Raw genomic sequence first — 15,097 nt, 5'->3', positions numbered from 1 at the left:
TGCCAATATTTTGACATCTTTGGCATTATCTGAAAAAGCAGCAGTTATTTCTATGGCTTCTGCCACAAGGGGCAGTTTTTTGGCTTGCACAGAGTGCTAAATGGATACCTCCCAATGTCCTGATTTTCGCGGGACAGATTAGCCTGAAGTCCTGAGTCTTACTAAAAAGTCCCTCATTTCCCTTTTATCTTCTGCACTGAACGCTACAAAAGATACAATGTTTCTCAAACTTAGTTTAAAAAGTAGCTATTGCAGAGAGAAACTTGACAAGCTACACCTGCACTTAGATACAATTGTAACTAATAAGCTAAACAGGTCTCTTGGGGGAACTGAGACTTGCAGCTTAAAGGGCAAAAAAGATCTTTTTTAGCAAAACTGTAATAACACATAAAACAAGACCCCAATACCCCCAGAAATGTGTTCAAACTTGAAATAACTTGCCAAATTTTGTAAAAATTGGAGTGGTATTTAGGGGGATGTGGTGGCAAAAAAGGGCGTGGTCAAAAAATTCACTGCGCTACACACAGCATTTCTTTTTGTCACTCTTTAAACTTTAAACAAATGTTGGGAGGTATGAAAATGCACACTCACATATTTTGGTGCTGCAATCTGATCCATGTGTCGGAAGGGTGGTTTCTCAGCCTGCGCTTATACACAGCCTGAGAAACCGCCCTGTGTGATTATACACAGCCTAAAGTGTGGATGCAGGAAACTTTGGCCTCTGCTATAAGTGTAATTCTGTACAAACAGGACTACTGAGAATGTCTTGCACCAGAGATCTACCTCTTTATTATAAGATATCTGCCTTTGTCAAAGTACTATTATCACTGAAGCAGATGATCTTCTATATTACATGATCAGAGTATCCTGATTGCAGTTTGACTTGTGCTGTATATAGGTTTATTATCTATAAATTACTGTCTACTTGTTTTCCAGGGATGATACTTGCACCTAAGGGTCTATAACCACTAGACCTAATACATTCTATGTCAAATATTGCTTACGTCTGGAAAAGTCCCTTATACAATAGCAGAAATGTCATGTTAAATTAAGGGCAAAACACATCAGAGTTGCATTTACCATTCTTCTGTTACTGAATGTTGGGTGTGCATCAGGGATCAAAGCAACTGCACCTGCCATATGGCTACCAGGGATGTCACCTTGCCTATGGGCAAGTACCAGCAGTTAATGAGCTTAGTCCTTCACACTCATATTCCAGCTGCCTCTTTGTTATCTTTAGGATATTTGTATAGTTTAGAATGCAGGACATTCAGGCCTGTATTGTGGAACAGTAACATCAGGGCAGCTACCTGGCACTTTAGTATTTTGAAAAACAATAGTTTCCTGGTGATCCTTTCTATTTAAAAAGTTCTTGTTTACTAAAGTGGCAACAACACTGCAAAACACTGCTTGTTACTCTATGCTTCCATAATATTTACTATTAAAAAGAAAATACTGTAATATCACTACTGCTATTGTACCACATACAATTAGCAGGTGTGGGGATTTAGTGACATTATTTGGCTTTGCCATGGCCACTGAATATCAAAACAGCTTGACTGGGTGTCGGCCTTCATCTTTCAGTGTTAAAAGAAAGACAAATATACCCTCAGGCATTATTAAATAACTCAAGGCAAAAAAATAGATAAATATACTAGTCTATGGTTTATGATAAAGTTTCAAAACAAGAACAATAATGAACAATAAGAGGCCAATTACGACTGGAGTCTAAATCACCAACTGAACCAGAAGATTTCTACAAGTTGTTTGTTAGATTTGCATGAGGTACAAAGGATTTAACATGCAAATAGTAGAAGACTCTGGTAATTTTCAGAGGGTAAGTAATATAGCTAAGGAATATTACTTTGGTCTTTATGATGCACATAGGAGTTTGGACAATACCGTAAAGAGTTACAGTATTAATTCTGTAAAGCAAACTTTATTGTGGAGCACAGAGTTTTCTGTAGTCATCCACAGGACAACAGGTCTTAAAAATGGCAATATATAATCATGCCATTCCAGCACTAAATGCATACAAAAATCACTTCTAAATGCTATTACCTATGAGGGAATGTTTCTAAAGACCATCTGTACTGCATGCCAAAGCACAAGTATAAAGGCAGACCCAAGCTGCTGAAGGGTGTATTTGCTCGGACGTAAGACCCACAGGATAAATAACTGCTTAGGGGCCTAACAAGATGATTCCTAAACCTACAAACAAGTACTATGTTTACAAAAATATAAAACACAATAATCAAATAGAAGGAATAGTGATAGTTAAAGAAGTACTTATGGTACTTACTCTTTCTCTGTCTGAGAGCTGTCACTTCTGTGATGTAGAAAGAAGCACAAAGGGTGCACACGGAGGAGAGATGGTAAGAATTGGGATGCAGGGCAGCCAGCAAACATGCAGGGTTCAGATGAAAGGAAGCATGATTGAATAGGTTTGAAAAGAAACGGCCACGGAACAAAAGGAGAAAACGGGTCACATGGAACACAGTTTTCACAGAAACAAGAAAGAAAAGAGTAATAAGTAGATGTTAGTGAAAAGAAAGCAGTATAGAAAAATAGAGAATGTCTGAAAACATCATAACTGATGTGTCAGGAAGAGATTGCTATTTCCTTTCAAGACTACATTCTAAATAATTCCTAGTAAACAACAAGAATTGGTTTTTCTGCTGAACATACCCCATAATAAGATTTACACAAACCCTAGTTTCTGCTCTTAAAGAGGTGGTTCACCTTTAAACCAGCTTTTAGTGTGTTATAGAATGACCTATTCTAAGCAACTTTTCAATTAGTCTCTATTATTTGTGAGCTTTTGAATTATTTGTCTTCATTTTCCCCAACTCTTTGCGGTCTAAATGGGGGTCACTAACCCCAGAAGCCAAAAATCTATTGCTCTGTGAGGCTACAGTTTCATTGTTGTTGTAACTTTCCTTTCTATTCAGGCTCTCTCCTATTCATATAACAATCTCTCATCCAAACCACTCCCTGGTTGCTAAGGTAATTTGGACCCTAGCAACCAAATAACTGTTGAAACCCCAAACTGGAGAGCTCCTGAACTGAAAACGAAATAACTAAAAATAATTAAAAATGAAGACCAATTGCAAATTGTCTAAGAATATTACTCTCTACATCACACTAAAAGTTAACTCAAAGGAGAACAACCCCTTTAATGATTATAGTCCAGGGTTCAAGCCAAGCCAAAGTAAAATGTATCCGTTTCTTTACTTATTAGGTAGGCAGCTTATTAAGGCAAATGTCATATGGGGCTGGAGATCCGCTTTTCTCCACCTGCGTTTAGAATGCAGGCAGAGAAAACCAGATAGCTCTCATTAGCGCCTGCGTGTATCTACACTAATAGGCACTCTGTCAGTCTGAGTACAGATGCACAGAATAGTTTTTAACATGAAAACACAAAAATATGAATTTTCACATCAAAATCTGCCCGGTGTATCCGCACACAGGCCAGTGTCAATGCAGATATACAGGGAAGCTGATAAGAGCTGATCTGCTTTTCCCCACCTAAGTATCAATAAACATGCTATATTTCTTTTTTCCCTGCTCGAGAACCATTGGCATGCAGTTGTTTTGGCCTGTTGCATGTTTGGATCAGGTTGAATTGCCTCTCCACCTATTGTTTGGTGACCTGGCCCATGTCTTCTGCGGTCTATATAAGGGTTGATAGGCAAAATCCAAATACTAGGAGCTTTAGTTCAGAAACATCTGTAATGCTTTTGTTTTGCTTTTGTTCTATGGGTATGGCTCCCAGATAGCTATTACAGGTATGGGACCTGTTATCCAGAATGCTCAGGATCAAGGGTTTTATGGATAAGGGATGTTTCCATAATTTGGATCACCATAAGTCTGCTAAAAATCACTTAAACATTAAATAAACCCAATAGGATTGTGCCTCCAATACAAAGTAATTATCTATTAGTTATGTTCAAGTATAAGGTACTGTTTTATTATTATACCAAAAAAAGGTAAATCATTTAAAAAAAAAAAAATAGAATTATTTGCTTATAATGGGCTCAACAGGAGGCAGTCTTCCTATAATCCTGAGCTTTCTGGATAACAGGTTTCTGTATGGATATGGAAACCTGTACCTGTACAAAGAAGTTTGAAAACAATCTGAAGAAACTTCTCTAGTACAGAATGAATATCTTAGACAATATGTTGCCAACAGCTGTGCAAAAATAACATCAATGTATCCATTGTATAAGGAGTATTTCAAGCATTATATTTCAGTGTTTGCATTATTTTCATTGAAAACTGCATGAAAATGGCAAGCAATGTAAATTATCCTTGTGTGCAAGTTCAGTTCTAAAATTTTAGTATTTTGAACATTTTACAGAATGAAGTCTCTGCTGCTATACATTTTAATGCAGAAACTGTTTAGAAGAGAGAAAATGCAATTCAAATAAATAATGAGTGTTAGGCAGTATAAGTATAATAGGTAGCCATTAAAGTAGCAAAATAACAATCCCTATGCACAGCACAGCATTTACAGCAGTTGTTATAGTATGCCAGTTATTTTCAGCCAGCCACTGGCAAAGATATATTTAATACAACACAAATTCCTGAAATGTAATTAAGGCTTAGATGACAAAAAATATTACTAGCACAAAACAGTAATTCCTAAATAGCAATAAAACAAATGACCACATATAAAAGCTTATGTTGTTTTAATAACGATACTAACGAACTAAAAAGCAACAAATCAGGCTAGAAATTATATATACATTGTGTTTTTGGCTTCTGTACTAGCCCAAGGCCACTGCTGCTCTTCAGCAGTGTAGATATATGCCCTTAGAAGTGCCGATCTTCAGTCCTGTAGCATCAGTTTCTATAAAAGATGTAAACTCACTTTCTGGGAATATTTTGATGATATCTGATAATCCCAAAGCTTGGCTTCTTAATGGCAGCCCAGAGCAAACTGGGCCTGTGCTGCGAATAACATGAAACTGAAACACTCATATTAAAGTACAGGTATGGGACCCGTTATCCAGAATGCTTGGGACCTGGGGTTTTCCGGATAAGGGTCTTTCCGTAATTTGGATCTCCTACCTTAAGTCTGCTAGTAAAATTATTTAAACAGTAATTAAACCCAATAGAATTGTTTTGGCTGCAATAAGGATTAATTATATCTTAGTTGGGATCAAGTACAAGGTACTGTTTTATTATTACAGAGAAAAAGGAAACCATTTTTAAAAATGTGAATTATTTGATTAAAATGGAGTCTATGGGAGATGTTCCGTAATTCGGAACTTCCTGGATAATGGGTTTCCAGATAAGGGGTCCGATACCTGTACTAAAGTCCTTTGCTCTGCCACATACAATATGATGCACTGTGCTCACACACAAACCAAGGGCACACATACATGTAGTTACATTAGCCAATGAGAGGTGTGTACTTTACTCCTCACACTTCCTCCTGTTACAGAGAGAACCTGCATTATTTCCTGTCAGGTGATCTGTGATGAAGCACACAGACCATCAAAAAATGGAAGCCAAAAATAAAAAAGTGCAATGTTTACAAAGAGCAAACAGCTGATTGGTTGCTATGGTTTGCTAATCATGGGCAAAATTGCACATTTTAATACATTCTTCCAGAATGTCCTCCACATAAACTTTCTCTGCTAACAGTTGCCTTTTGTTAGACTCAATAATAAATGATATATGATACAACGGTTTCTAAGATGAAAATTGTCAGTGTTGGTTACTACAATGGAATTAAGGGCCTAACAATGGACTACACCTTTAGGGCCGTGGTAGACGGGGAGATTAGTCGCCCGCGACAAATCTCCCTTGTTGCGGGCGACTAAGCTCCCCGATAAGCCATCCCACCGGCTTGAATGTAAATCGCCAGTGAGATGGCATATGCGGCGCCACGATTTCCCGAAATCGCAAAAGTTGCCTTGAGAGGAAACTTTGCCGATTTACATTCAAGCTGGTGGGGTGGCATATCGGGGAGATTAGTCGCCCGCAACAAGGGAGATTTGTCGCGGGTGACTAATCTCCCCATCTACCACGGCCCTTAGCCTTTGCAATAAATGCCTAAGTAAGGTGCGGGCCAAGCCTCAGATGGCATTTATCAGGGGTAGCAAAAATCTGTCCCTTGTAATTTAAAAGACAAATTTCTGTTTATTTAACCAAAAGATTTTTAGGGCACAATTTATCAATTCTTGACACACACACATATATATATATATATATACATATTTGTAACATTTTCTCATGTTATTGACTGTGTCTTATCTACTAAAATATCTGGAGCTTAAACCAGCTGAGACACTAAAGGGCACATCAGCGTGTGCTTGAATGGCAGTTTTTCTACCATTTCACTATCTACAGAATTCTCAATAGTTGTTTTACTACCAAAATCTATGGGAACAAGGAACAAAGTTCTCAAGGGTTTTGGCACTCAAGAAAACAACCGCAACAAACAATTTTACAAAATTTGTAATGCCTAAATGTGCCAAGGAATACTGTGAAGGGTTTTCAAGTTTTTATAAATCTGCCCCTTAATGCATAGATAAGTGTTTGTCTGTATTAGAGGGAATAACATATGGTCTTCAGCCTTAGGGGTCTGGATGTCTGAAGCACCCCTAAATGTATGCTTATTGCAAAGATTTCATATGACAGTAAATTTGACCAATGTCTGAGTGAGTTCTGATCATGTATTTATAAGGCAATTTTTTTTTTTTGGGGACATACACAGGCCAACAGGCTGCTGGTGTCATCCCCTTTATGGACCTCTTCTACCATGGCAAGCACACAGATTTTTTAGGTATAACTTTACTCAGGTCCCATCATCTTTCATAGCATTTGACAAATGGATACAGGGATATTAAACCCCTGGTACTTCAGATGAGTTTTAAAACTACAACTATTATCCGGCATTAACAAGCTTAGTCCATGACTTTCATCATCTACAAAGAGCAGTGGCATAACCATTGAGGAAGCAGACCCCACAGTTACGGGTGACAAGGGGTCTCCGACTGTGGTGTCTGCTTCCTCAATTGCTGCATATAAATCTCCACTCCAAGCCAGCTCCTAGTTAGGCACCAACCATTTATGGTTCATAGTAGTCTGTAGCCAATTTTTGGTAGGAAAACTTACTTCCAGTGGAATTGGAAGAACGCCGCTGACTGGAGCTACAAATGATAGAAGACTCTGTTGGCAATGGAGGTGGAGGTGGTGGGAAACACAGATTTTCTGGGAGAGGTGGTGGAAGAGGAGGAGGTGGAACATTCCCAGATATATTTCCATTTTGCACAGTTTCACTTGATTTCACAGATCCCTTAAAGAAATAAAAATGATTTAGTAATTCAGTTAAGTATATGGGAATAAGCTTCTTTTCACAGAGACCATTACTTATGTGCATATTTACTTTGTGTATAGATGAATGCTGTCACTGCGGTTCTATATCAAAGCAAAGCTGCATGCATAGATAATACAGTAATGCTATTGTAATAAACAATCTGGTTGCTATGAGTTTAGTCAGTGGGAAGCAACCAGGTGCTTGTTTTGGTATTCTAAATGCATTGTATTTGTGGCAACAATCCAAACACCAGGTAAACCTTAATTAGATCCACTGTTCTGGAAATGGTCCAGAGTAACTTGACCTAAAATTTAATAAAAATGAAGCTGTATAATCAACAAGAGCACGCCAACACAAGCATCTGCTCAAACTAAGATCAAAGACTATTACCTTTTTAAGGAGCACAAATAGTTGAGCTGCAACATTTTTGGAGTGGTACTAACCCCCATTCACCAGTATGCAGTGCTTGTATCACTAGGCTATGGGCCCACACCGCCATGCTGAGTGGCCTTTTATTTATTTCCGTCTATTTCCAACTGCCTAGCACCAGCATGCCTTTATAATGACTGTTGTTACAAAATGAGTACACAATATATGTGATTCAGTCTTTACTGAGTCGATTATAGGACTCATTTATCATGCTTGTGCAAAAAGCGGGTGCAAATCTTTGCAGTCATTACTCATTTAGATACAAGGCTGCCATGTGGATGTGTAGTGCTCTTCCCTGTGCACCAGATTAGCATGCCTACCTATTGTACCTACACACTGTAAAATGAGAGCTTGCATTTTTAACTAGCAGTTACAGACTGGGATCCAAAAAAAAGTTTCCTATTTTGCTTAATTTTGTGCATTTATCTAGCTATTAATGTGTTCTTGACAACTTACCTCTTCACTGTGTGCCATCTTTTTCACCTGTGATGTTTCTGATGTGCTCTTTTCGGTTGTGCTCTGCTCTATATATTTATAATAGTCCCCAGTACTGGGCTGTTTATTAAAATTCCTTGACCTTCTACAGGAATCAGCTCGTCGAAGCCCCTCTGGACTGTTTTCACTTGAAGGCAACTAAACAAAACAAATAAAAGAAAATAAATAAATGAATGAATGCTTGTCATGTATATCACAGAGTGTCAGCTCATTCCAACACTGTACTGTGTGTGCCATACCATGCAGAACAGGTGAATCTGATTGTAAATCCAGTTATAACAAATACACCTGTACAATCTGACCTACCTGCAATGCTCTAAGCAGATCCTGAAAATTGAGGCGAAAGGTCCAAATCTCTCATGTAGCACAGAAACAGCAAACAGGATCAGAGCACACAAGTGTAAACACCAGGGCATTTAACATTCAAACCAAATCCATGGCTAATGAGCTGGTTATGCTTAAGATCCCTAGAAGAAAAGTACCCTCAGACCATTTCACCTGAAACACTGAGAACCACTAGGTCACTGTCCGTGGCTTCAATAAATGAGTTCCCCATATTTTTAAGTTTATGTTGTTCCTTTATGGTTGATTCAAGACTTTGGGTACCCAAAAATACAGTTGAAATTAGCATTAAGTTAACTTTTAGTATGTTATAGTTCGTCTTCATTTCCTTTTCTGCCTCAATCCAGCTTTCCAATGGGGGTCACTGACCTCAGCAGCCATAAAACAACTTCTCTACGAGACTACAATTTTATTGCTCTTGCTATTTATTATTACTTATTTATTTATATATATTAGGAGACTCTGCTACTTACACAGTATTCCAGCTTCGCAGTGAAACCACGTACTGTTTGCTAAGGTAAATTGTACCCTAGCAACCGTGTAGCTGCTGAAATTCCAAACCATAAAGCCATACCACAAAAAATAATAACTGAACACAGGCTGACTCAGAATACCACTGTTTACATCATACTAAAAGTTAATTTAAAGTTGAACTACCCACATCTAAGGATGTTTTAAGGTTACGACTTAATCTGTAATCCATGTTTAAATGGTTTTCCCACTCTTTCATTTAACTGACAAGAGATGGTCCAAAAGATGACATATGACTGTTTTGTGCTTAATTAGTGGGGTATGTAGTTACATACTGTTGGTACAATGGCTTGATTGAAGCCTCATTTCTTCCAGTCTATTTCCCACTGGGGGAACAACTTTTTCCATGTGACTAGCAAGGGTTACTTCACTGTAAAGGCAGCTAAACGGTTCAATTCCCTATCCTGGGAGGTGGTGGGTTCTGATTAGGTGACTGGGTTTAAACATGGGCCAGATGTCTTTCTAACAAAAAAGGAATTGCGCCATTTTGATCATTGAAAGGAGTCAGCAGCGACTGATCTAGGGCTGTTTTGGGAAAATACATTTTTCCTTTCTGCAAGATCTAATTGGCTCCTGTGGTGCAACTTTATGGCAGTTACTCCTAGAATACTGACCATGGCCAAGCTCGGCAATATTGATTGTATGAAGACTACAGACATATGGATTCTTTTTGTGTTTAGCATTATTGCAACTACTCAGTTTAAGCCTCAATGTTGATCCCTTTTTCCTTTAACTCTTTCCCTGCCAAGTTACAGAGCACTGGCAATGTAAATATCTGGGCTACGTTAAAATCAACAAAAAAGTGCCTAGCAACACACAATCCCAAGGCATTCCCAGCAGCTGGCGAAGAAAAGGAAAATTCACAAAAACCATACTTTTAGGGCAGGCATTCTTAAACTATGGGTCACAAGCCAAAATCTGTCCCCGAGCTCCATGATCCCCAGTGCTGATTCTTTCTACAGTAGCAAAGCAGATTTGTGTAGCAAAGCAGATTGCCAGAATTAACCTGGGACCCTGCAGAAAAAGGTCAGAGAACACTTTTCAAAAGGACATTTTCCACACCATTCACTTCAGCAAATCGCCGCCCCACATATGCCATCCCACCAGTGATTTACATTCTAGCCAGTAGGATGGCATTTCGGGGAGATTAGTCGCCCGCGACAAGGGAGATTTGTCGCACTGCGACTAATCTCCCCGTCTGTCACAGCACTTAAAGTGCAGATAAAGCCATGTATGAGCAGGGATGTGCAAATAGTTACTTAGTGAATGAGCAAATATAATTAAGCTCTTGGGCTGCAAACTCTCTGTCTTTAGTACAAGTGATGCTGAGGGGAGATGAAAAATATACAAGTGTCTGTAGATAATGACTTTTGTCTGGTATATAAGTTATACCATGCCTTTGGTATCAGCAATCTACACAAACATCAAATCAACTGGTTGTTCTCCTGTTTTTTAAGGGCTCTGGTACACGGGGAGATTAGTCGCCCGCGGCAAAACTCCCTGCTCGCGGGCGACTAATCTCCCCGAGTTGCCTTCCCTCTGCCATCCCACCGGCGAACATGTAAGTCGTCGGCGGGATGGCAGACGCGGCGGGGCGATTTCGGGAAATCGCCGAAAAAGCCTCGCGAGTCTTTTTCGGCGATTTGCGCGAAATCGCGCCGCCGCGTCTGCCATCCCGCCGGCGACTTACATGTTCGCCGGTGGGATGGCAGAGGGAAGGCAACTCGGGGAGATTAGTCACCCGCGAGCAGGGAGTTTTGCCGCGGGCGACTAATCTCCCCGTGTACCAGAGCCCTAATTGTATCAAACAAAATTTGAAGCAACTTTGCAATATACATTCATTCATCTGATTCTTAAAACAATGTAACACAAGCCAGCAGACTGACAGACCTGACTTGATGGAGGAGACTGACCTTTGCAACATTGTTTAAAATATAACAACCAGGAGTTCAGCAAATGCTGCTTTCAAAAGCAATTACATTTACAAATAATTTTTAAAGCACTAGACATTTTTAATAAATTCATACTGGAAAGTTGCTTAGAATTGTGTTTTCTTTTGTAAGGCAAAAACTTATTTTTGGGGTTGACCTGTTCTTTAATAATTTATTGTGATTTTAGGAATTGTAAGTAGTACGCTGTCCTGCCACTTTTTTATTTGGTAAACAGTGTCAAAGGATTAAAGGGCCACATAGAGGCACCCTGTGTGTGAAGAAGGAATTCTGCCTGTATTGGAATGAGACCTGGCATACAGGTGCTTTATCAACCCCAACAACCTTACTCAGTGGAAATCAAAAGAGAAGTAAGATGTAATGCGATAAGCACCAAACCAACATGTTTGGTTTAGTGAACACTATGTGCATTGTGCAATATTTTACTGCATGTCTACTGCCTTCCACTCACTAAAAATCTGTGCTGCCATCCTTTATGGTCCGGTTTGTATAACTTTATAATGAGCCACAACAATTTAATTAACCCAGGATTTCCATGTTACACTTTCTCCTTTATCTACTTTGTCAATTTTGCTTTAACCTTATCATTTTAGACTAGAAAGTATTTATGCATAATGTTATTTCTGATTTACAGTATACATGCCCTTGCATATTGCTTCATTGCTTCTGCACAAAGAACAACCAGGCAGTTGGTCTCAAGCATTAGCGCAGAGTGGCATGGGTGTGTCTGATTATCTATTAGCTCCCCAAAATGACATGGTGCTAATATCACAATAGTCGAGTGAATGAGTGTCTAACCATTCATTTCCTATAATGTTCTGAAGCTAACAGAATGCTTCATTCCTGGAATGTCATGTCCAGGGCACAACATGTACAGGTATGGGACCTGTTATCCAGAATGCTCGGGACCTGGCGTTTTCTGGATAAGGGAACTTTCTCTAACTTGGATCTCCATAACTAAAGTCTATTAAAAAAAATCATTAGAACATTAAATAATTCCAATAATGCTTTGCAGCTTAGTTACCATCAAGTACAAGGTACTGTTTTATTATTACAAAGAAAAAGGAAATCATTTTTAAATATCATCATTATTTGCTTAAAATGAAGTACTGAATATTGGAGACAGTTTTCCTGTAATTAGGAAATTTCTGTATAATGGGTTTCTGGATAATGAATCACATACCTGCATGACATATATTAGAAAAAAATATAAAAGAAAAAAATGTATTCTCTAGACATTCAAAGAGAGCAATGTTTTGGGTTGGATCCACATTTTGCCAGGCTCAAAGACAAAACTGAAAGTATGATTTCTTATATAGATATTCAAAGCCTCAGTATAGGGAGGAAATACTTGGAGGGACACGCCCTGTTACAATTCCAGTTCATGGTAACATGATAAAAGAACATATGTTTAACATTAAACAAACACACCACCCATTCACCATTCACAATTCCCTTTACCAACACAATTCTTTTGGAAATTGCCAGTCACATAGTAAATTTAAAATTGAAATTATTGTCAATTACATGGTTAAATTAATATAGTTCCTAAGTATTTTGGATAAAGCGATTCCCCTTACCTTTGCACGCTGTTACTTGGAACCACAAGATATGGGATTCAGTAACACCCTATGACGCCTCAATGTATATGCCTTCCCTCTCACCTTTTTTATCTTATCATTGTTCCACTCCAAGTTACAGCTCATACACTGGGAAACCTTGGGCTAAACATCTCAGGTACCAAGTTTATATTCCATCCTGCAAGATATACTTTCACACTTCAGTGTGACTCCGAGGGCACAATATGTGGTGCTTTCCAAACAGCTCATACCGTTCTGACACACCGTTCCCCCAAGAGCTGCCAACTGTAATCCTCTATCCAGGCAACAGTTCACGGAGGTGTTTCGGGGTCACCATGAATTTACAATGTAGAGCTAAACTCCACCTTTGCTACAATTTATATCAATATATATATATATATATATATATATATAAACTTCCAAGTAAATGCCGGCACTCACGTATAGATAAGTTGCTGTTGCCTGGGTGCAGGTCCAAATAATGTTGAAGGTGCTTGAGAGAGGGTCAGCACTCACAGGACTTATACAAACAAATTATTTTATTAAAGAGGAGACTGCTCCTCTTTAATAAAATAATTTGTTTGTATAAGTCCTGTGAGTGCTGACCCTCTCTCAAGCACCTATTTATATATATATATATATATATATATATATATATATACATACAATTTATACAAATACACTCCTGTCAAGCAGTTGGAAGCATCAAGGAGAAAGTAAGTGCATTGTATGGTATAAATAAAACCACATAAATCATTACCCTCTGATCAGCTTCAGGGATGCGATAGGCATTATTTCAGCTTAATTACTAAAGGGCTTGTTACAGATGTAGTCCCGATACAGCTTAAATATGAGTTATTTAGTAATATGTAAGATGTAATAAGTCTAGCGCAATCAGAATAATATCCAGTGCCAACTGATTAATGGAAGCAAGCATTAGGTTGGTTGTTTTTAATTACTAGCTCTTAACTGCTATCAAATAATAGCTTTTAATTGTTATTACTTTACAGGGCTTTCCAACTGGAAGCCTGATGTGGCCCTCTAAGGTAATTTTTTATGGACTCAAGGACTCCATAGACTTCAATATTTAACATGGCATGCAGGTTGTCAAACAGTCTATCTGACAAAACAGTACAAAGCTAATAGCTGCTATAGTTATTATACAGGTGCCATTTAGAGACTATCCTCAATATGCAATAAACAGTGTTTGCTTGGGAAAAAGCTCTAGTGCTGGCCCTTTGCCATATTACCATTACTGTTTTTTTTTGTTTTTAAAGGTTAGTCTTCTCTTAAAGTCATGCCTCTCCTTTATGTTAGTATGTTCTAAAATGGCCCGTTCTTAGCAATTTTTTAATTGGTCTTCATTTTTAATTTTTTTATTATGTTTGAATTATTTGCTTTCCTCTTCTGGTTCTTTCCAGTTTTCAAATTGGGGTCACTGACCCCAGCAGCCAAAATTCTATTGCTCTTTGAGGCTACAATTTCACTATTATTGTTACTTTTTATTACTTATCTTTTTATTCGGACCAACTCCTATTAATATTTCAGTTTCTCATTTGAACCTCTGCCTGTTTGCTAGGGCAGTTTGCATTCTAGCAACTACATAGGTGCTAAAATGCCAAACTGAAGCTTTGCTGTATATAAAGTTAACAGTGGTCCAGTGGGTAGCATGTCTTAGTGTTTGTGAATGTGAATGGGACCTTAGATTGCAAGCTCCTAAAGAACAATTACAGATTGTTTCAGAATATCACTCTCTACAACATACTAAAAGTTAATTTAAAGGTGAACAACCCCTTAAGTTTGCCATGCAAAGCTCTTTACACTCTCTATATCTATTAATGCTTGCTTCAAATCTGTCCTTTGCCCTCAGCCAACCAATTAGTCCCTTCATCCTCCATCCACACCTTTCACTTTCACTTATACAGGAGCTTTTAGAGCTACAAAAGATAATATATCTCTCTTATAGCATTTAACCTTTATCCTGTTTTAATGATCACATGCAAGCAACAAAGCAATTAAAAAAAATATTAATTAAATAAGACTTGTAAGGGCTCTGGCACACAGGGAGATTAGTCCCCAGTACAACTTTACCTATTTTGTCAGCACTTCTCTGTGCCTATGTGACTTTTATGCAGCATGCACAATTGATTTAATTCTATTTGTAAGGTGAACTGAATGATATTGCACTTTAGGGCTCTGGCACATGGGGAGATTAGTTTTACTAATCTCCCCGGATTGCCATCCCACCGGCGAAAATGTAAATCGCCGGTGGGATGGCATACGAGAGGAAACTTTCGCGATTTCGGTGAAATTGCGCTGCCGCGTATGCCATCCCACCGGCGATTTACATTTTCGCCGGTGGGTTGGCAATCCGGGGAGATTAGTCGCCCGAGACACAGGAGATTTGTCGCGGGCGACTAATCTCCCCATGTGCCATAGCT

The 15,097-nt window shown here is 38.5% G+C and overlaps 1 protein-coding gene across 5 annotated transcripts in view; it reads right to left on the bottom strand.

Annotated features, from left to right (window-relative positions):
- The window catches only part of espn (espin), a 113,496-nt gene that overhangs the window by 19,921 nt on the left and 78,478 nt on the right, over window positions 1–15,097 (bottom strand). For 4 of the 5 annotated variants that reach the window (XM_012967357.3, XM_018095454.2, XM_018095455.2 and 1 more), the window contains 2 exons: window positions 8,216–8,392; window positions 7,129–7,309 (listed from right to left, as the gene is read on the bottom strand). In XM_012967357.3, the coding sequence (XP_012822811.2) occupies window positions 7,129–7,309; window positions 8,216–8,392 (358 nt within the window). Of the gene's footprint in view, window positions 1–2,302; window positions 2,502–7,128; window positions 7,310–8,215; window positions 8,393–15,097 lie in introns of those variants that run through there. The other variant, XM_031905702.1, reaches the window with a different exon arrangement.

The sequence above is a fragment of the Xenopus tropicalis genome, chromosome 7 (genome assembly GCF_000004195.4).
Source record: "Xenopus tropicalis strain Nigerian chromosome 7, UCB_Xtro_10.0, whole genome shotgun sequence".
In the NCBI taxonomy this organism is placed as follows: Eukaryota; Metazoa; Chordata; class Amphibia; order Anura; family Pipidae; genus Xenopus; species Xenopus tropicalis.
The sequence above is the reverse complement of the archived record's forward strand: the minus strand, read 5'-3'. Positions and strand labels throughout refer to the sequence as shown.